Source organism: Balaenoptera acutorostrata, chromosome 18 (assembly GCF_949987535.1).
Source record: "Balaenoptera acutorostrata chromosome 18, mBalAcu1.1, whole genome shotgun sequence".
Taxonomy (NCBI): Eukaryota; Metazoa; Chordata; class Mammalia; order Artiodactyla; family Balaenopteridae; genus Balaenoptera; species Balaenoptera acutorostrata.
In genome coordinates this window covers 80,097,134-80,120,103 of record NC_080081.1, presented here as the reverse complement: position 1 = coordinate 80,120,103, position 22,970 = coordinate 80,097,134, and the positions used below count along the sequence as shown (strand labels likewise).

The 22,970-nt window shown below is 41.6% G+C and overlaps 2 protein-coding genes across 4 annotated transcripts in view; both read right to left on the bottom strand.

Moving 5' to 3' along the window:
• XPO4 (exportin 4) overlaps positions 1-19,855 on the bottom strand; it is a 105,052-nt gene extending 85,197 nt beyond the window's left edge. Inside the window, exons 1-4 of one of the 3 annotated variants that reach the window (XM_057532658.1) lie at positions 19,643-19,661; positions 6,213-6,318; positions 1,103-1,257; positions 854-995 (exon numbers count right to left, since the gene is read on the bottom strand). In XM_057532658.1, the coding sequence (XP_057388641.1) occupies positions 854-948 (95 nt within the window). In that variant the 5' untranslated portion in view covers positions 949-995; positions 1,103-1,257; positions 6,213-6,318; positions 19,643-19,661. Of the gene's footprint in view, positions 1-853; positions 996-1,102; positions 1,258-6,212; positions 6,319-19,642 lie in introns of all 3 variants that reach the window. The other 2 variants (XM_057532657.1, XM_057532660.1) reach the window with 2 other exon arrangements.
• A 511-nt stretch (positions 19,856-20,366) lies between these two features.
• LATS2 (large tumor suppressor kinase 2) overlaps positions 20,367-22,970 on the bottom strand; it is a 70,131-nt gene continuing 67,527 nt past the window's right edge. Inside the window, exon 8 of the mRNA XM_057532663.1 lies at positions 20,367-21,699. Within this exon, the coding sequence (XP_057388646.1) occupies positions 21,616-21,699 (84 nt within the window). The 3' untranslated portion in view covers positions 20,367-21,615. The remainder of the gene's footprint in view (positions 21,700-22,970) is intronic.

Below are 22,970 nucleotides of genomic sequence, written 5' to 3'. Positions count from 1 at the left end.
ATCGCCATCAATCAACATTCCGAATTACCAGCATTTCTGATTATGTAACATTTTCTTCACTGAGTGTGAAAATAAGTATCTATGAAAAAAGTATTCAACGGCACAAACTGCATATATACAATGTATGCAGCCTCGTCTTAGAAGACAACTTGGAATTAAGGGGACTTTAAAAAAAAGATACAGAGTAAATGAATTTCTCCCAAAGTTGTACGGCTAATAGTTTTCCTCATTTGTTTTTAAATCATACAAGCAATGAATACACACAATCCTGTAAATTTTTTACACAATACGTGTATAATATAAAAAGAAAATTCACTTTCATCCCATTCCTCAAATCTGATCCCCTATCCAAAAACAACCGCTAAAGAATTTGGTGCTTTTTCTTCTACAACCTTTTCAATGCACGTTTCTACGTGTTGACACATATATAATACGTGTAACATTTGGTTTGATAATGGTGCCTGATTTCCCCTCACCCTCCTGGCTACTCACTTACGTCTTATAATACATACCAACAACCAAAAGAAGATCAAGTTAAGTATAAAGGATTTTCGACAGAGTCAAAGATCAACTTTTATTTATAACCAAAATCCCGGAACTAAACAACAACAAAAAAACCCTAACATCGAAGCACAATCTCTTCAAAGAAACAAAACCCAGTGTCACAAGCTTAAATTAAAAAGTATTCTTTCATTAAGTCCCAAAACAACCTACAATCGTGTGTGGGTTTTTAAAATACAAGCCCACGCAGAGCTTAACCGTAAATGTCAATCATTAAAAAGCAAAGGAAAAGCATCCCAAAGGACGGCTCAGGGAAGCGTCTGGCCTGGCGGCGCCTCCCCTGCGCACTTACTGAGGCCTCTGTAAGACGTAGGTTAAGAGGAATGTGCGCAGTGACTCGACGCTCCCTCTCTCCAGGAGGATCCACTCGCGGACAACGGCCTCCATGACGGCTGTGGCAGCTTGAAAGAGGACGTAGTCTACCTTACTCGTTTCTAAGGAGGAAACAGACACCTTCTTCAAACAGCAGCTCACCTTCCCCTGAACATTCTGCGTTTGTTAATTTTAAAGAGAACTTTCAGACAAGGAATGAGATGGTTACCTGTTCCTTTTTTATCCAGTGACCTTTGCTCTAGCACCACAAAGAGGTTAGTTCCTCTCAGAAGACACCTCAGGCAGGTGGCAGCTAATCACCGATCACAATTTTCACAAACTTTCCTCACCTCTCTTCAACTGTTACTTCCAAAGCATGAAGAACTAAAAAATAACACAGCTTTAAAAAAAATAAAATAAAAATATAAAGCAATCAGAAAATTTCCTAAGAGATTCTCACCCTGTGCAAAACAGAACTTTGTATCAGAAAAGTATCTAATAAACTAGTCTTTGAACATTACTATCTGCGATGAGCCATGCTGTCAAAATATCTGTTTGTTCAGTAATTAATTCAGTAATTAATTAAGCTTTCAGCAGGATGGCCCATCTCCAATAGCAAGTCCAGAAATAAACACAATCATGTTCATGTTCTTTTTCTCAAAATGTTAAAAAAAAAAAAGGGGGGGGTGTCACATTTACACAAGGTGAGAAGTTCTTGTGTATTTTCTGATTGCAATACTGATCAAACTGAGTAAAATCCCAAAGCTACACTCAGAAAGATCCAGCTTTAACTAGCAAGTTACAGTATCCGAACTAAGAACTGAATCAGGAGGGGAAAAAAATAGAAAATTAACATACTGAAGAAATATTTTACATTAATTTTCTATTTTTTCTTTTATTCAGCAATACCACTACAGTCAGTTTCCAAATAGCATTATCAAAAGGGAGAAACAGTCAAAACGAAGTCAAGAAAAAGCAGAAATTTTTTGAAGCTCTACAAAATAACCATCATGCGAAACCCATGCAGAGTCTGATTCAACTCCTGGGTATTTGCCAAGATCACTAGGCAGGAGTGCCTGGAAGCCCGAGAAATACCTCTCGGCACAGAGTAGCACCTCCCAGAACTTCTCAGAAGGGCGTGAAGATACAGGCAGGCACATCGTTCTCTCTCCATCGCAAGCACAGATCATTTAACAATATTACAAGTGATCTTGACACAGTTTTCTATAAAAATGTGCGAGGAAAGGTATGCCTACATCAATTCCTATCACACTGGACTACAGCACAGGAGTTTTGAACATATTAAAACTAATAAGAGGAACCAATCTGGACCTTTATTTTTTTTTTAAGTTTGATTAGTCCATGCCATCTTAACATGAATTCTAATTGAGATGGTAATCAGAACTCACAAAAATTTAGAAACCTTAAAATATAATGAATAAATAAAGCAACAGCTTCCAAAAATGTAAACCTATTATAAAAAGATGTGTTTAAAGTTCCAGGAGAAAAAAAAAAAGTGTTTTATTCAAAGAGGACTTGAAACAGAAACCAGTTCTATCTATTTTGCTCACTAAGGAGAAATATGGTACTGCCTAATAAAGGTAATTCAAATCATCTCTTATTAAAAACCTCTTCTTGAAAGAAAATGATGGTTGTTTGCCTATCTGCACTTTCTGTTGAAACAGTAAACATTCTAAGGACCTGAAATTCTTAACCATGGATTTTAACAAGGAAGCAAAATTGTAGGGACTCACAGACTTTTAGAAATAGAACTCCGAAGATCATCTAGTCCGATCCCTGCATCTGACTGTTGAAGAAACTGATGCACCAAGAGACCATGAGAGGGAACTGCAGCCCACGTGGCTGGCTGATGTCCTCTGGTGGCACGCGCCTTGCCCTGAATGCAGGCGCCAACAAGACAAGGCCCGGCACACTCTCCTGCTTCTCGTGAGCAATGAAACCTGCTCCTGTCTAACTCCTGGAGCTTACAGCCTAGCTTTTTTCTGCCCCCTCCCCTTTTCTGCAAGGGTCAGTAGGGGGACAATTACAGAAAGTAAATCACATTCAGAAGTTTTCAAGATAACTCTTTTCCTTAGATTTCTGCTTTGTATCAAATGAAGATCTCTAAATTACTATTCCTATAAGAAACTGTCTCTAAGAATGGAGGAATCTGAAAAAAAGAAAGCCAGATTCCAAATTTAAAAGTTTTCCTAACCTAATAAATTATACTTTCTCATAGAAACTGCCATTGGCCTTCATAAACTGCACTTGAACATAACAGAAATGTGCAGAAGATGCTCGCCAGAGCTCTGGAAGCCCGCCAGCAGAAGATGCGGACGTGACACACACAGGAGCCTTCTTCTTGCTCTCTGCTGGAAAGATGCTCAAAATTGCCAGCTCCGTGTGCAGAACTCACAGTTCAACTAGAATTTCTAATACCCTTAGGGATGATTTCCCACTGACTAGGATACTGTTTAGATGACAAATTAGTTTAAGCCACTTTAGCAGGAAGCTTCCACTTCCTACCACAGTAACTCTTTAATAATAATTACGTAAATAAAATTCACATGTATCTTGTCGGCCATCTGAAACTAGAGCCAGGGAGACTAAAGCGAGAGTGAAGTTAAGGGCCGAGAGGAAAAGCGCTGCGTTCTGGCGTCCAGCGACTACACTCCCCTCTCTGGCCTCGGGGTTCCTGTCCAAAGCAGAGGCAATGTAAGCTGCACGGCGACACATACGCACACCAACAGTAATACGTCTCAGGCTCGTTCTGTTTTGTCTCGGCTACCTCTGAGATAAGAAACGAAGGAAATCCTTTTCTCCCTGAGAAAAGGGCAAAAGAAAGCTGCCAAGTTAGCTCCAGAAGTGCTGGACCGACCCCTCAAAGTCTGGGGGTATTTCTTTAACAAGAGCAGAACTCACAGGTTTTCTGAAGGAACATCTGACCCTACGAAACTAGTAAATTCCTAAGTGCCAAAGACTTCTGAGGCCAAGAAGTCTGAAAGTGCTCTTCTAACAAAACGCACAACCATGCAACATGCACACGCACGCAAACGCACAAACACACACACACGTGCACACACAGAAAAGAGCAAAGAAATTAAAACTACAGTGAAAACAAAAGAATAAGACGAGAACAAAATGAGATAAAATGAGAAACATAATAAAACTTAAGTTAGAAGTGGGAAGGAAGAATTTTAAGAGGCCAGAAAAGGGAAGCATCCAAGAGAAAGTCTCCCCTTCATTAGAATCTATCACCCAGACATTCTATAAAAATGACTTATAATCCCGAAATAAGAATGTGAAAATTCTGGATTGCGATCGACTGCCACGTGCATGAGAAGTCTTCTTAGAGGAATTAACCTTTCTGGGCTGGTGGCAACTGAGTAAGGAGTTAAGATTTTCTGTGAAGTTTAGATGTAAACATTAATGTAACACAAGGCTTTGCAGTACATTAATGATTATGCTTATAACACATGCACCCAACCTTTTAAACAGTTAATGTCTCAAAACCCAAACTGCTTCCAATAGTGCGGCTGGAACTAGCAATACTATTCTTTAGAAATTTTTATCAGGAAAACAAAAGTATTCTAAAACAAGCTCACATCATAACAAAGCAATAGTTCTTCATAAAATATACATACTCTAAAAAGGAAAGAGTGGTATAAACAAATACACTCTAATAACATACTTATCACTTAGATCGGGTATTTCCAGCTAGCACAGAAGGACAACTGAGTCACAGTCAGTCGGAAGTCAGATGAAACACCGCTGGGACCCTGTTTATGCAGTGAAGGCACAGCCACAAAAGCCAGACTCACATCATCTGAGGTTTTCTACATCTATTAATGCTGAACAATTTCAAGGCAGTAAGGATGAAGTAAAGCTCCCTTAAATTCTTAATGATGTTTAGTTTTGCTTCTTTTAATTTAACACTGAGTTATTCTCCACAAGATAACAAATTTTCTTAGTGCCAGAAGCAAATTCAACCAAGTATAAAAACAGACTACTCAAAAAAAACCCAAAAAACAAAAAAGCCCGCCTCATTTAGAATTAAAGGTGGTTATTAAACTGCTTCTCTAATGTAAGATCTGACTCCTGAAGTAGATAAGGCCGCCTTGACCTCCGATGCTAGCTCCGTGCAGACAGAGGACAGAGCATTTTTCAAAGGCCATCTGAAATGAAGTAACGGGGCAATGACATTTACATGACTGTTCACAAAGTGCTTTCATATGTTACTACATCTGCACCTCACTACGACTTAAGACAGTCAAGTCCGTTTAAGGCAAACGACATCATTATGCCCATTTCACAGATGAAAAAAGGGCCTGAGAGGTGAAGTGACTTCCTCAAGCTGCTTCCAGGCCGCAGGCACCCCGGCGCCCGGCCCTGCCCACTGAGCCCCACAGCCCTCGCCCCAGCCCTGAGCTGGAGAGCACTCTGCACACAGAGCTGGAATGGCAGGCTGTTTCCATCCAGACACCAGAGTGCTGGTGGCTACGGATTAGTCTTCCTAAAAACACAAGAATACAGGGTCAGATAGTTTAGTTCCTAACACTCAATTAACCAATTCTGTGGTCACGGACAACTCAAACAGCCTTCCTTTCAGAGCCTGCAATATGGGTTACAAAAAAAGTGGCTCCAATTAAGAAAAACAGCCAACAATTATCAGATTATAAAATAACAATAACCAATGAAATCTCTCTTAACTATTATTGAAAAATACCTAAGAGGCAGAGAAAATGCCATCTCTGAATAAGTTATGACTTCTGTGATAATTTTTAAAGGAAAGAGATCACTTCCATACATATGTCAGATATAAGGTACTCACAAAACATTTTTTACAAGAGTAAAAATCAATGCTTCATTTTAGGACATACAATGAAGATCCTACACAGAACTGACCAATATTCGCTAAGCGAGCTGAGTACAAACTATATGGTTTTTAAAAAAGGATGAAAAAACAACTAAAAGAAACTGTAGAAACCCCAAAAAATAATCTTAATTTTAAAACACTGGGATATGTTATAGTACATTTCCTATAAGTGATACCATACTTGAAAACAACAGAAAAAACATTAGATTTTCCTCCCACCATTAACAGCCTTGATATTAGAGTCAATAATAAAACAACTTATTGAATGTTTTATTTAGGGAAGAAAAATCCAAAGCAAAATCAGAGTTTTCTCTCTGGCTTTATGGAATATCTTTAAAGCCACTTCAGTGGAATGATTATTAATGGAAAATTATAACTGTACAAACCTACTTATTTTTAAAGGAATTTAAAATATCTAAAGTTCAAGATAGAAAACCTAGGTATTTTTAAAGTAAACACTTACCCAAAATATGCTTGCAAACGGCAAATGGTGATTTTGATTTCCTAAATGACAAGAATATATGCTCAGCATGCTGGCGCTGCTCAGTGTTAACCATGGAAGGTGGTGCCTTGAGATTTAAAAACAAACACAAACACAGAGCACACTTGTTTAATAAGGAAGCTTGAACAACAGCAATCCTTTTACCCACAACAAGAGAAATATTTTCACCTTCAGGGGACAACGGGAGTACAAATTCTTGCTTAATTTTTCTTAAGGAACTATAGTATTAAACTTCATAATAAATATTTAAAATACAGTTTCAGGGAAAAGAAAGAAATTCCTGGCAAGGTTTGGATCAGAATCCTTTCAAGTTGCCTACATTTAAGAAAGATAGATATTTATTTATTTAACATTTTTTTGTAGTTTTTTTAAAAAAACATAGCCTACTCATTGCCTTTTATTCCGAAATATACCACTCCATCTAAATTGACCAAGTTCAAATAATTTCTGTTCTTCAGCCCTGGTGAAATTGAATCCAAAGTTACTAAAAATTGATTTCTAAAAACAATCCTTTAAGATAGAAATATTATCAGATAATTCTACCTCAAGTTTTCTAAAATCACTATTAAACCAGAAAAATTAGGAACAGCAAAGTCTGGAGTTTACAAAACTCCCTTCTGAATAATAAATTAATCAGTCAGAAAAGCCAGACTTCTCTCTCAACAAAAATAGCTTCTGAAAGTCTGCTCAGGTTTTTAAATTCCATTTTGTTCTAACAGTCTTTCTTCCAAAGATAATACTCTTCTGAACCAGCTCTACCTAAAATATACACTCCTAAAATATACATTCAAAGGTTATCTTTGACCTTACTGAGACCCATCTGAAGAGAAGAAGAGACTGCTTATACAGCATACAGATAAAAATATCAGATTTCTCAATTTGGAAGGGGAGGGAAGGGTGAGGGTAGGTGGCAGGAAAATAAACCTTTGTTATTGTAACCAATATAAAGTGGGGAAATCATCATTTCAACTGTATTCAAAGACTCTGGAAGATGAAAAACATAACCAGGTACATTAGATTAATATTCATTATAAACTATATCAATTACACAACATTAGTTACTCTACTTTCAGTTAAAATAGTAAAAAAGAAAAAAAAGAAGTAAATCCAAGAAAAATTAACTTTGACTCTCTTGCCTAAAGGAATTCTTATAATTAGCTAAAGCCAGTTCAGACTACTATTCCTAATGATATAGCACCCTCTACAGCTCTCTAGATAAAAATGAAAATATTTCCGTTAAAGAACTACATTAAATAGATAACAAGGATACACTGTACAGCACAGGGAATTACGGCCATTATCTTGTAATAACCTATAATGGAATATAATCTACAAAAATACTGAGTATGGGGGCTTCCCTGGTGGTGCAGTGGTTAAGTGTCCGCCTGCCAATGCAGGGGACACGGGTTCGATCCCTGGTCCGGAAAGATCCCACATGCCGTGGAGCAACTAAGCCCATGTGTCACAACTACTGAAGCCCGCGTGCCTAGAGCCCGTGCTCCGCAACAAGAGAAGTCACCGCAATGAGAAGCCCGGGCATTACAACAAAGAGTAGCCCCTACTCGCCGCAACTAGAGAAAGCCTGCACGCAGCAACGAAGACCCAACGCAGACATACATATGTACATACATACATAAATAAATAAAATATTAAATGCCATCAATGTTTCCAAAAGTATTGTTTTGATGATTCTAAAGCAGGAAAAATAATCAGAATAATAAGCGAAAATGTATTAAAGATTCATCTGATGTCTAGAATCAGTACTACATTTTGAGGGTGAGAATGTAACAACCAGGAGTAGAGACAGGACCCATGAGGAGTATTTGAAACCTGGACTCAGTATTTACAGAGCTGAAGATGAACGCAAAGAGATACAGTCACACTCCAGACTCGCGCCGCCCAATATGGCAGCCCCTACCCCCACTGACTATGTAAATTAATTAAAGTAAAAAATTCAGTTCCTCCTCTGCACAAGGCACGTTTCAAGAGCTCAACACCCACATGTGGCTACTGGCCACCACACTGGAGAGTGCAGATATAGAAGACACTACTCTTGAAGAAATTTAATTAATTCAACAAATATTTACAGAGTGCTTACTATAAGGTTACCTAGATTCATGTGATTTGATGCGATGCTATGTGATAGATTAATGTACAAAATAACTGCTATCACTTATAGAGCACTTACTATGTATGAGGCACTATTCTAAACACTTTCCTTTTAATGTAAAGGGAATCATTTAATCTACACATTAACTCTCTGGAAATAATTATTTTCCTAGTTTAGAGATGAAGAAACAGACGCATAGAGGTTAAGTGACTTGCCAAATGTCACACAGCTAGTCACGGGGTGGAGTCAAGAGGAATCCAAACAGTCTGGCTCCAGACCCTCTATGTTCTACTGCTGCTCAGTTCCTAAATGTCAACACTGCTCCACGTGTGCTGCCTAGTCTAGCGATAGGGTGATTTTTCTAACATCTTATCTGATTAGGCCACTATCACGCTACTGTTGTTTTCTAATTAGTTCTCTAATCCCTGCCACAAATCCACAAAATATAGATAGACCAGCAAGACTGGGGTCAAATAATTTTATATTAAAACATGGATATATTATGGACTAGAATAAAATTTCTATTAAGCTTTTTTTAATATTTATTTTATTTATTTGGCTGCGCCAGGTCTTAGTTGCAGCACGCGGGATCTTTGGTTGCAGCACGTGGGATCTAGTTCTCTGACTATGGATTGAACCCGGGCCCCCTGCATTGGGAGCGTGGTGTCTTAACCGCTGGACCACCAGGGAAGTCCCTCTATTAACTTTTCAAGATAAAAATTGAGAAATTTTAGCTTATACAAGCTGTTTTGGGGTACTCCCTAGCTCCCCCCAAATATATATTCACTCTCTTTTACCATAAGAGTCACCTTAGCAGTAAAAAAAAATTTAAGAATATTAATACATTCCCTTCCACCCTGGCTTTGTTCAGAGTCTCATCATCTCTTTGCAGAACAACTTAACAGCCTCCTAACTGGTCTTCCACCTCACATCTTGCTTCCCTCAGATCAGATTTTCACTCTGCTGTCAGAGTGAAACCACAGAACTGACATGTCACACTACAGGGTGAGTCCAAGCTAATTATCGTGCAAATAAGACCTTAGAGAGCCCAGCCCCTGCCTATTTCCCTAGGCTCATCTCCCTTCCCCCTTTATTCATTTCTTTCATTCAACAAATATTACCAAGCAACTATTATGTGCAAACAAGGTCCCTAAACTAACACATTAGCATCTAGCTAGGGAGACCAACATTCATTAATTAACCACACAAATAAATGTAAAATTCCAGTGGGGCAGGTGTTATCTAAGTATAGGACAGGTGAGTCTCACCTTTCTGAGAAGCTAAGGCAGGCTTTCCTGAGAAAGTGACTATGGGGAGACTTGAAGGATCAGGTGAGGGTGAGGAAGAGCGTTTTAGGCAGAGGGAACAGTGTATGAAAGGTTCTGTGACAGGACCAAGGACAGGAGAGGGAAGGGTGGAGAAAGAACTGGTGTGGCTGATGCAGAAAAAAAGAGATGGGAGAAGGGTCCTCAGAAGCTGGAAATATGGGCTTTCCTGGTGGCGCAGTGGTTGAGAATCCACCTGCCAATGCAGGGGTCACAGGTTCCATCCCTGCTCCCGGAAGATCCCACATGTTGCAGAGCAACTAAGCCCGTGCACCACAACTACTGAGCCTGTGCTCTAGAGCCCGCGAGCCACAACTACTGAAGCCTGCGCGCCTAGAGCCCGTGCTCCGCAACAAGAGAAGCCACCGCAATGAGAAGTCCGCGCACCGCAATGAAGCGTAGCCCCCGCTCGCCGCAACTAGAGAAAGCCCGCGCACAGCAGCAAAGACCCAATGCAGCCAAAAATAAATAAATAAAATAAATTAAAAAAAAAAAAAAGGAAGAAGCTGGAAAGATAAAAACTTATCCAAAGCCTCACCAAGAGAAAGCAGTAATAAAACTTCAGTTCAAACCTGGGTAATCTGTCTCTGGAACCCTTCCCTTACAGCATATTTCCATCCACAAATTACGATGAAATGTCCACTATGTGCCAGGCAATGTGCTAGATGCTTCAGACACAACAGTGAGTCACTGATAAACAAAAACAAACAGAATCCGTGTTCCCAAGGAGCTTACAATCCAGCAGAGGAGTCAATCATATAATCAAATAAGCAGCATAAAACCGTGGGTGCCATCAATGTTACTAAAGCAAATGGTACCATGGGAAGAGAATTTAATCTAGTTCAGAGTGGTCAGACCTTTTCTGTCAAAGCAAACACCTACACTAAGATCTGAAAAATTAAACGTCAACTAGGCAAAAGAGGGAGGAGGGTGTTCTAAGCCAAGGGAATCCATGCGTGTAAGGTTCAGGAAGGAGGGAGCAGACCCAGCGTGTGGACTGATGCCCAGTCTGCCCAGCCCAAGGCCAGCTTCCTCAGTGTGTGACCGGGGCAGTAGCACGGGGTCCAGCTCTCCACAGGGCCCCATGCTTAATGCGATACTCTGCGCTCGCCATCCTGAAATTCTTAATCATTTTATCTCTGAACCTGTGTTTTGTAAGCGAAGCCCAATGGGACAATGGAGCGTGCATGGGAGTAGTGAGGACAGGCTGGTGGCCAGGCACACGTGCACGTGCCTCGAGGCAGCCTGGGGCACCGGGTCAAGGTGGCTAGGGTGGGAGCTGGGCCCAAACAGGCAGCAGCACCTGGACCCACGGCGAGGCCAGCTTGCCTGTCCATCCCCAGAGCCCGTGCCTGAAGCACCTGCACAAACATTAACTCTCCAGCCTGAGCACTGTGACAGGAACTCGGTAAACTTTCTCAGTAAACTACAAAACAAAAATGTACACGTGGACACCACAATAAAGCGTTTCAGGGAGTTATTAGAATTTTTCAAAAAGTTTGATTCTTCTCTCTGGAGACTTCCCTGGTGGCGCCGTGGTGAAGACTCTGTGCTCCCAATGCAGGGGGCCCGGGTTCGATCCCTAGTCAGGGAACTAGATCCCACATGCCGCAACTAAGAGTTCACATGCCACAACTAAGGAGCTGGCGAGCTGCAACTAAGGAGCCCGCCTGCCGCAACTAAGACCCAGTGCAACCAAATAATAAACAAATATTTTTAAATAAGAATCTCTGATTTTCAAACTGCTACAGCAAAGCAAACATCTGCAGGTTTAGAAATAGAAATTAAATTCAGAGATTGTCACATTCAATGGAAAAGAATGCTATTTTAACATAAAACTCTGGATGAACCATTTATTAATGAGGAAGACAATTTTACTTTTTTCCTACAATTAAAGATACAACCGCAGGATACATAAATGGGCATTTTTAATTACATACAAATCATTAAGCTACTTGTGGTTTCTTGTATAACCTCTGCAAGTAACAAGGAGTGTCACAGGAACATTAAAATATTGATAAATTTGCACCTAAAATTAAATTCAAACTCACATGAAACTGATTTATATGAAGACTTAAATCTTTTTAGAAAAAATGTTCTGCAAGAATCATGAGCTGTAAATGTACTACAATTTACACTTGTAAATAATTATCATCTTCCCTCTGAATCCACAGGTTCCACATCTGCGGATTCAACCAAATACAGATGGAAAATATTTGGGGAAAAAATTCCAGAAAGTTCCAAAAAGCAAAACTTGAATTTGGGACTTTCCCTGGAGGTCCAGTGGTTTAAGACTCCACACTTCCACTGCAGGGGGCACGGGTCTGATCCCTGGTCAGGGAACTAAGACCCCGCATGCCATGCGGCACAGCCAAAAAATTAAAAAACAAACAAAAAAAATTATCACATATTAGACCCACATTTCTTGAAAGTTCCATAATATTCCACTATACAGAATACCACGGTTTATTTACCACAATTTCTTCCAACTAGACATTCACACTGTTTCAGTTCTTTGTTAAAGCAAGGTATACAGGCACTACAGTAAGTGCTTTTCCCATATGTGCAAGTATTTCGGGAGGCTGAATGAATGGGCAGAAGTGGAACAGCTGGGTCAAAGGGCATGCAGACTTTCAAGGCTCCAGTAACACACCTCCAGACCATCTCCCAAACTTGCAGCCTGCTACGCGTCCACGAACGCTGTCCCTCTCCGTACATTCACAGCCTGAAATACCGTCTCAATCACAGGTCTGTTTCTACACTATTCTATTCCAACTTCCCATTCTTTTTCCACTCCAGCACCACAACCCTGCAATTACTGTAGCTTCTGAATACATTTCAATAACTGGTACAAACTCCCCCAAACCCTCCTTTCTTCTTTTTCTTAACGTCTTTTGTTACTGTCATGCAATATTCTTCCAGATAATATGTATTTTCTAATTAACCAGTCAAGATTTTCTCCCACCTCAAAAAAGGGTGAGGAGGGAAAAGGGATTTTGACTGATATTACATTCAGTATATAGACTAATGAGGAAGGAACTGCCACCTTAACCAGATTAACTCTTTGGACTGAGGAACACAACCTTCATTTAATTCAGATCTTCTTTTACATTCTTCAAATAAGCTGTCTAGTTTTTGTCACAAAAATGTTGTATATTTCTTATTAAATAATGTCCTATAGTTTATTCCTCCAGTTTTTATTCTTAACAGAATGAGATTTTTTTCCAATTTTAGGCTGACCATTGTTGGTATAAAGGAAATCTTACAATTGGTTTATTTGCCTTACATCTGGCCACCTTACCAAACAACTATTGGTTCTAGTAATAGTTGTTTAGTTAATTTCCTTGGATTTCTTCTTTCTGAATATCACCTGCAAATTACGATCTTTTTACTTTTCTTTCCAATATTTACTTATTTGGCTGCACTGGGTCTTCGTTGCGGCATGCAGGATCTTTAGTTGTGGCATGTGGAATCTTTTTTTTTTTTTTTGTAGTTGCAGCGTGCAGGATCTTTAGTTACAGCGTGTGAACTCTTAGTTGCAGAATGTGGGATCTAGTTCCCTGACGAGGGATGGAACCCCGGGCCCCTGCATTGGGAGCACGGAGTCTTAGCCACTGGACCACCAGGGAAGTTCCTTATTTCTTTTTCTTATCTTTCTGTACCAGCTAGGCCCTCCCCTTCAGAAAGTGTTGAATAATAGTTTTATTAGAACTCCCTATTTTAGTCTTAAGACTATCTCCATTTACTGGTGGTTTCAAATAATTGTTTTTTATCATATATTTATCATTTCCTAGTTTATTGAATTTTTAATCATAAAATGCTGTTAAATATTATCAACTGCCTTTTAGGTATCTATGGATGATTTCAAATGTCTTTCACATTTCTTCTTTGGATCACTGGCTATGTTCCAGTTAGCTGAGTTTGACACAAATCCAACTGCAAAATACAAATTTAATTAAACTGAATTTTAAATAAAAATTTCCCATTACCTAGTTTTTTGAGAAAAAGAACTGTTAGTGCCAGTCTAATATCTAGCGCCGCAGCAGAGATGAACAGACAAGGTTGAAATAAATAAAAATGCTTACACGATACAATGAATCTTTTCAATACGAAAAGTACATGCTATAAGCAAAATTATTAATTTTATGACGTGCACTATTGATCGCATGCACACACACACACAAAAAGCATTATACCTTACACATAGAAGGGGCTCAGGAAACACTAAATAAATGCTCAACTATTCCCCAAACACACTGCACTTGGTTCTCTCAGGCCTTCACACAAATATATCCCTCTACCTGGGACACCCCTATCCAACTGGAGAACTCCAATTTGTCCTTCATGTCTCAGCTTAAGGATCACCTAGGTTTTGAGAAGCCCTCTCTAGGTCCCATCTCAGCCTCAGATAGATGTCCCACCTGTGTACTCTCACAGAGCAGCAGCATATGCTCCTATTATAACATCACCTAATACTTGCTAATAGTTTTGCCTTTCTTCCCCATTAGACTTTTGTTCTCCATGAAAACAAGGCCTGCTTCTCCTGTCTCCTCAGCATACATAGCACTGTGCCCAGCACACATGTACTGAAGAAATGCTGCAGAATAAGTGAATCAAACAAGATGGTAAAAATTTTTCTACAGCACTACATTTTTGCAGATGCTTTTAAAATGTTAACCAAATTCCAAAATAAAAGCCATGAAAACCAATCATGAATCCCTCTCATTAAAGTTGCATTTAGATTTATTAAAATCAACTCCAGCTTTAAAACAAATATATGAAATTACTTTCCTATAAAGTATCAATTAACACATATATGAAATTACTTTCCTATAAAGTATCAATTAACATATGTGCGCTCCATTATTTTATATTATCACTGCACACACTCGTTACGGACAACCCCGTATCCAAGGGAGCCAGGGGAGCAAAACCAAGGAAATTTAAGACAATAAATAAATCACTCTTTGGACTTACGGTTCAAACAAATGCAATATTAATAACAAAAGAATACTAGGTTTCTCCATCATGGTGTCTCTAAAATCCTAACACATCCTTTATTTTATATCTACTCACATAAAGGAGAAAATGGAAATAAACTTCTTTAAAATTCATCCACAATGAAGTGAACAAAGCAAAGTGCAGGAGGATATGGATCACACCATCTCATTTATGTAAAAAATACATTAGGGACTTCCCTGGTGATGCAGTGGTTAAGAAGCCGCCTGCCACCGGTTCGAGCCCTGGTCCGGGAAGATCCCACATGCCACAGAGCAACTAAGCCCGTGCGCCACAACTACTGAGCCTGTGCTCTAGAGCCCGCAAGCCACAACTACTGAGCCCATGTGCCACAACTACTGAAGCCCACGCGCCTACAGCCCGTGCTCCACAACAAGGGAAGCCACCGCAATGAGAAGCTCGCACACCACAAGGAAGAGTAGCCCCCGCTCGCCGCAACTAGAGAAAAGCCCGCGCACAGCAATGAGGACCCAATGCAGCCAAAAATTAATTAATTAATTTTTTTAAAAACGGATGTATGTGTGCTCTTATATGCTCAGAGATCTTCAAGATGGATACCCAAGGAACAGTGACCTCTGAAGAGAGGAGATGGGAGCTTAAGGAGCCTTTACTTTCCCCATACACCTTTCTGCACAGCTTGAATTTCTTACTATTCAGAAAGGCATTGATAAGATTTTTTTAAATCAAGGATAATATTTACAGTGTATCATTTATACAAAAAGCACTACATAATGTACATTGTAAAAGCATAGGAAATAAGGTCACAGTATATTCAAACTTAATACAGATTGCTTAGGAAAGGGGACTGAGAGTGGGGAAAGGAGGGAACACTTTTTATTCTGTACATTGTGTGTTGCTGGTGTACTTTAAAATAACATGTTCCAGTATTACTGTCATAATTTGTAAATGACATAAAATGTATCAGCAACACCAAATTCTCAGGTCTGTAACTGTAACCTGCTATAAGTTCTTACAGTCAGAGATACTCTCTCACTGCTGAGAATGTCAGCACAGAAGTGTGGTCCACTTTACTTACTCTGTATGTATTTAATATCCTCTCAAAAACGCATGGTTAGGTATCTTAAGCAGAAGCCAACAACTGGAATCTCTTTGGAAAAGAAAATTTCAAGACCTATTTAAACAACGCTCCATTTGCACACTGTTTTCAGAATAGATGGCGTCACGTGCATACTGTTACTAATTTACAAAAGCCCTTCCTCATTCTAGTTTGTTCACCTTCAAATTTATTTTCCAGCAAGTAACCTCACTGTCTTGAATCAGAAGACTAAGCAGTATTCACAAACATGTACAGAAAATACTCCCTATTACTACTTTGGGGCAGGGGGTGGGAATCAGGCTTTATGTTGAGACCTGTATCTATAAATCCCATAAACATCTTTTTTACTCTAAAGGTCTAATATACTACTTTATTGGCAGCTTATCCAATAACCTAAAGAGGAAAGAATATAGGTGTTCACAGTGAAGCAACTGCAATAACCAAAAACACATTTTGAAATTTCCCATCAAGCAATAAAATTGAACATTTATAGCATTATAATATGTTGACTTTGAGAAGTAACATGGTTGAGTAAGTAAATTTCAAAAGAGTTCTGAAGTGGGAGTCTGGTGATCTGGGTTCTGGATCGCTCTTATCACAAATTTGTTCTGTGACCTACCTTTGGCAAGTCACTTCTACCTCTTTGAACCTCAGTTTCCCCATCCGTAAAATGGAAGGGAAAACACTTAAACTAGATTTTTTTTTCAAGGTCTCTATTTCCTGAGAGAGGCTGATAAAAGCTATAAACCCTATTACCAAAAATGTATGTCTGCACCCAAAAATTTACTTACAATTTCCTTCTAATACCCATCGTGAACTCCCTAAGACCTCTGCACTAAAAGATCTCCTGAGACTGTTTTACACACTAAAACTCCAAGCTGATTTTCATGAAAGAAATATATGGACTACCAAATGGAAAAATTAAGCAAAAATAATTGTGAAAGACATCACTGCTTTGAATCCCAAAACATATTAACAGCTAAAATACACAGCAGTTTTCTACAAACAAGATTTCCTCAAGGACTTCCCTGGCGGTCCAGTGGTTAGGATTCCACGCTTCCACTGCAGGGGGCACGGGTTTGATCCCTGGCTGGGCAACTAGGATCTCACAAGCCGCGTGGCGCGGCCAAAAAAAAAAAAAAAATTTCCTCAGATGGATATCCATCCGACCCACAGACCGATAAATGCTACGATCACTCGTTCTTTTTTTTTTTTAATCTTCTAATGCTAAGTAATTGAAGGAGATTTGACAATCTTAACTATCCCCAAATTAATTCATCTACCTGCTTTCTAGTCCCACTAACCCACAGGCCAAGAACCACAGGCTGATAACAGACAAACCTGGGCTTCCCTGGTGGCGCAGTGGTTGAGAATCTGCCTGCCAATGCAGGGGACATGGGTTCGAGCCCTGGTCTGGGAGGATCCCACACGCCGCGGAGCGACTAGGCCCATGAGCCACGACTACTGAGCCTGCGCGTCTGGAGCCTGTGCTCCGCAACAGGAGAGGCCGCGATAGTGAGAGGCCCGCGCACCACGATGAAGAGTGGCCCCCGCTCTCCGCAACTGGAGAAAGCCCTTGCACAGAAACGAAGACCCAACATAGCAATCAATCAATCAATCAATCAATAAAATAAAATAAAATAAATGCAGGTGTTGCTACTTTAAAAAAAAAAAAGACAAACCTGAGCTGGAGTCCCCACTCTACTACTTGCCTTGAAAATCTGGGTAAATTACTTAGCATCTACATGTTTCAGTCCCTTAGTCCATAAAATGTAAATGAAAGTAATAACTTCCATAGTTACTGATGATTAAATACGATAATATATGCAAAGTGCTTGCATAGTGCCTCACACACGGTAAACACTCAATAAAATGTGAGCTATTATTATTAATTATAATAAAATGGAATGCAGCTTTCATACTGAGAAATCATGCAGTAAGCGCTACTCTTCCGTATTTTTAAATAGTAAGTGGACACTTCCAAAAAGGAATTTCCTTTTTTTTTTTTTTTCCAGCCGTGCTTCGAGGCTTGTGGGATCCTAGTTCCCTGACCAGGGATGAAACTCGGGCCCCCTGCAGTGGAAGCATGGAGTCCTAACCACTAGACCGCCAGGGAATTCCCAGGAATTTCCTATTTTTAATAACATTTTTTAAAATACTCTTCTCTTCTGGAAAGATTTAAAAGTACGTAAATGGATACCTATACAACACATATGAGAGGTGGTAAGGTAGAGTAGAAAGAGAGCTAGTATTAGAGCCAGACAGATGCGAGTTCTAGACCTAATTCAGCCACTTAGTAATTACGTAACCTGGGCCACCTTAAGCTCTCTCTCAACCTTGTGAAGCCGCTACAAGGATTAACAAAGTATGTAAAGCATCAAGCACAGCATGTGGCAGGTAATGTGCACTCAATTAACAGTATTTATTCCGATTCTTCTCAGCTACTCCCTTATAGGTGATAAAACTAGCTTTGCCGGGGAAGAGAGAAGGTCCTAGCAAGCACAAATACTAATTAATACTCAGGCCAATGATGAAGGGCACATTTTTACCTTATCGACCTAAGAACTAAAGCAGTGTTTTGGGGGTCACATACTCTTTCCAAAGTCTAATGAAAATGGGGCCTCTAGCTCCTAGAAATTGTTCAGATATTGCAGGAAACGCTGTAAGTCAGAGATTTTAAGAACTTTGTATTAAGGGGGAATAGTAGCTAGTTTTTTCTGGACTTAACTTGCAAGAGTCTGAAAACGTTCTCTAAGTCAGTTTTTGTGACAAAACGATTCACCTAACTTCGCTCATAATGCAGCAAGTAAATCCTGCTTTTAATTAGGCTTCTCAGTTTCATGAGCTAAATTTCATGAGCTACCTGGTGTTGTGTGTGAAAACAAAACTTGAGAAAAGGAACTACAAACTATGCTAGAATTAGTTCAAATATTTTAAAATGTGATGCTTGAACACATAACCCAAACACCGAACCAAAAGGGGAAAAAAGTGCAAAAAGGTAACAAAGCTGGCTACATTCAATTCTTAGAAAGGCTGTATCAATTCAAGGAATCAAATAAGCCTCTAACTTCCAAAGAGATCTACAAGCACAGAAGTCATGATTTACAAAAAACAAAACTGAGCCAGCAAATACAGTTTACTGAGTAACTAAATATGGTTTATCCTTACTTCTACGCCCTGCGTGGAAGGCTTTACTCTCTGACTCGGCCTCACCTCCTCCTTGAGTAGGTAAATAACCTACTCACTAAATTGCTCTGTTCATTGTACTGTAAGGGGAAGAAAGAAGTCAACGAGGACCGTAGACCCAACTCTTCCCAACGCGCGACCCGCACGGAGCTCAGTACTAGACAAAGTTTTGCCCCCATGACCTTGGTCCCTAAGAGTCCCCTCCCTCCCGCCAGCCCGCCGGTCTTTCCACGTGCGGCCGACTGCGGTTGCCCAGCCGTGGCTGCAGGCCGGAGAAAGCAGTCGGGGACCCGAAGGCACGAGGGGAACGAGCGCTGCTAACAGCACCCGGGCCGGGCCAGCCCTCGGCCAGCACCCACTCCCCAGCGGCGCGCACAAGCCCCCGACCGCGCGCCCGCCTCTCCCCGACCCCGCGCTGGAGGGCCGGGGCGCAAGAAGCCCCTTTCCTTCGGCTCCCCACTCCGCGGCGCGGCGGGGGCGCCGGACACCCAGGAAAGTGACAGTCCGGCCAGGGGCACGGAGGCAGGCGCACAGCCGGAGGGAGAGTCCTGCGCCACGCCAGCCGCCCCCTCCAGCCCCGGGCTCCCGGGAGGCCGCGGCCGGCCGCCAGCCCGGCGGGCGCCAAGGCCGAGCGCAGCAGGGCCGCCGGAGGCAGCGGACGCGGGACGCGGGGCGCGGGGGCGCGGCCACTCACCATCAGAACTTTGGCCGCGTTCTCCAGCTGAGCGATCACTTCTGGGGGCCCCAGCGCCGCCGCCATCATGGTCTCTCTTCAATGACGCGCCATGCGCTGCATTCTGGGAGCGGGCGCCCGGCCGGCCAATCACGCGGCGCCCCGGGCTCGCGCGCTCCCGCCGGAGCCGTCGCCGCCGCCGACGTCGACGCGGGGTCGCGGGGTTAGGGCTGCGGGAGGGCGCCGGGGCGGGCGCCGAGGTGGGCTGCGGGGCGCTCCCCTGCCCTGGGCCGGTCCCCGCCCGCCCTCGGTCCCCCGACCCCCTCGGCCGCCCGCCGCCCGCCCTGGGGGCGCCTGCGGCCCGAACGTGTTCTCTGCGGCCGCGTCCCTTCCGGGGCAGGGCGGCCTGCGGGACTAGAAGTGTCTGCGACCCCGCGGAGCGCGCGTCCTCCCCGCTCGCGTCCCCGCCTCACACAGCCCCGAGCTGCGGGCACCGGACGGGGACGAGGCCGGAGCCCCCTCGGCGGGCAGTCTAGCTTCCGGAGTCGGTGGAGCGCGCCGCCCCCTCTGTGCCGTGTGGGGACCTCGCAGCAGCGATGTTCGGTGTGGAGCCTGGAAGGAAGGTCCGTTAGGGGACCTCGGAACCCACCCTTCCTCCCCCCACTGTTTCAGCGCTCACACCAGCTCCAACTGCTGGAAACCTTGTTCTGTTCTGAGCTTACACTTACTTACGCATAGGTTTCTAGCTCTTGGTGCTGTTCTGCTTCTTGGGGCTGCACAGAAAGTCACGTTCATTTAAGTGTTCGTTAAGTTTTCTCTGTTGACGTCTTCCTTTATCTCTTCTTCCAGTGGTAAATAAGCCATACTTAGGGGTTTTCCCTTTTTTATGTCCCTGCAACAGAATTGCATTATTAGCTCCATTGAAAACGGGTTTCTTATATTGGGCATCTCTACAACTTGAAGTTGAGGAAGTGAATTAACAAGACTTTTATTGCTTGAGAAACGAAGTACCTTTTATTTCGTTACAAAAGGGCAAAGAGTGCAGTGAATGGCCTTTTTTACTTTAAGAATTGTGTGAAACTAGGTGGTTAACATGTAGTAGGCATTCAATAAATACTTCACTAAGTACAGACGTCTGGACTTAACGATTTCTCGACTTCTCGATGGTGTGAAAGCGTTACATATTCATTGGAAGCCGTGCTTCGGTTTTTGATCTCTTCCGGGGCTGCGGTGTGCGGTCCCGATGCGTTGTCCGATACCCTCGTGGCGCGCAGCGCCGTCAGCCGCACAATCACGAGGGTGAACCACTGGTACCCTTATCAAAAAACCATTCTGGTTTTTACTTCAGCACGGTGTCCAACAAACTACATGAGACAGTCAACACTTTATTCTAAAACAGGCTCTGTGTTAGATGATTTTGCCCAACTGTAGACTAATATTAAGTGTTCTAACCATGTTTAAGGCAGGGGAGGCTAAGCTGTGATGTTTGGTAGGTTCGATGTATTAAAAGCATTTTCACCTTAGGATGTTTTCAATTTACGATGGGCTTATTGGGACATAATCCCATCCTAAGTCAAGGAAGATCTTTATAAAGCGACCTACAAAAAGATTACAAAATGTCTCTACCCACTACGAATAGTAATTACAGCAGTTCCATGATATATCTGCAAAAGTGTAGACAAATGAATATTTTGTGACATTAAATGTTTGAGGCTTATAATGCTTCAGATTGGGCCCTGTGTTCCAAAGCATTTGTTTTGTGCAATTACATAAGAACTTTACATCTAGACACTCTTTAAGAAAGAGGAAGAAGGAAAAGTATTAAATGTGAGGATGAGTAGGCATCCTTTCAAATTAGCATTTTGAAGTTACATCTCCCATAATGGAGCCATGAATTTTAGGGCAGGCTTGTAGAATTTCACTGTTGGAAGATTCTAGAATGTACCCACTAGTTTAACCTCCCCTCCAATGCCTGACTCTTGTTATTTCTTGGTTTACTGTGCAACAGTAGCGCTCTCCTGGGGGTGCAGGACGAGTTCAGGAGCAGTAGTCCAGCCTAGCCACAGGCTCTTCGTATCCTGAAACAGAAGGGAAGAAAGTTGTGCAAATTCCAATAATTTCTCACTAGACACAAAAGAGAAGTATTTATGGCCTAAGAATCTGCTTGAAATGTTCCTGGAATCAAAATCATTTCACAAATATTACATCCCCTATACTTTTAGGGTATGCCTTTAACACCTATGATGTCATGGGCTGCAAAATTATTCATACTTACTCTTAACCAAAAGTGATTAGTTGAGTATATTATATATTTTTCCTTGGAAACATGGGTTTGGTTTGGGTTTGTTTGTTTTTGTCAAGTCATAAACATCTTGTCAACATAAACATACTGATGAAATACCTTAGAGCAGCAGTTCTCAAAGTGGCCTGGGGATACTTGTTAAGTCCCAGAATACCTAGTAGGTCCCTAAGATCCTATCAGAGGGTCTTGGGTCAAAAGAATTTTCATATGGCTATCATCCTATCAGTAATTACTTTAAATTGATTAAACTTCCCAATCAAAAGACATAGACTGGGGGCTTCCCTGGTGGCGCAGTGGTTAAGAATCTGCCTGCCAGTGCAGGGGACATGGGTTCAAGCCCTGGTCCAGGAAGATCCCACATGCCACGGAGCAACTAAGCCCGTGTGCCACAACTACTGAGCCTGCGCTCTAGAGCCCACGAGCCACAACTACTGAGCCCGCGTGCCACACTGCTGAGGCCTGCGCGGCTAGAGCCCACCCTCCACAACAGGAGAGGCCACTGCAATGAGAAGCTCGTGCACCACAACGAAGAGTAGCCCCCGCTCGCCGCAACCAGAGAAAGCCCACGCGCAGCAATGAAGACCCGACGCAGCCAAAAATAAATAGATAAAATAAATAAATTTATTTTTTAAAGAAGTTTAAAAATAGACACAGATTGGCTAAATGGATAAAAAACAGGATCGAACTATATGCTCCCTCTTACCACTTCTATTCAACATACTAATGGATGTGCTAGCCAGAGCAATTAGGCATGATAGAGAAATAAAAGGCAACCAAATGGGAAAGGAAGAAGTAAAATTATCTCTGTGCACAGATGATGTGCTCGTATATATAGAAAATCCTAAAGATTCCACAAAAATCTGTTAGAACTAATAAATGAATTCAGCAAAGTTGCAAGATACAAAATCAATTTTAAAAAAATCAGTTGCATTTTTATATACCAACAACGAACCATCAGAAAAGGAAATTAAGAAAATAATTTCACGCAAATCAAAACTACAGTGAGGCCCTTACACGAATATAGATGAATTATGCAACAGAGTGAGA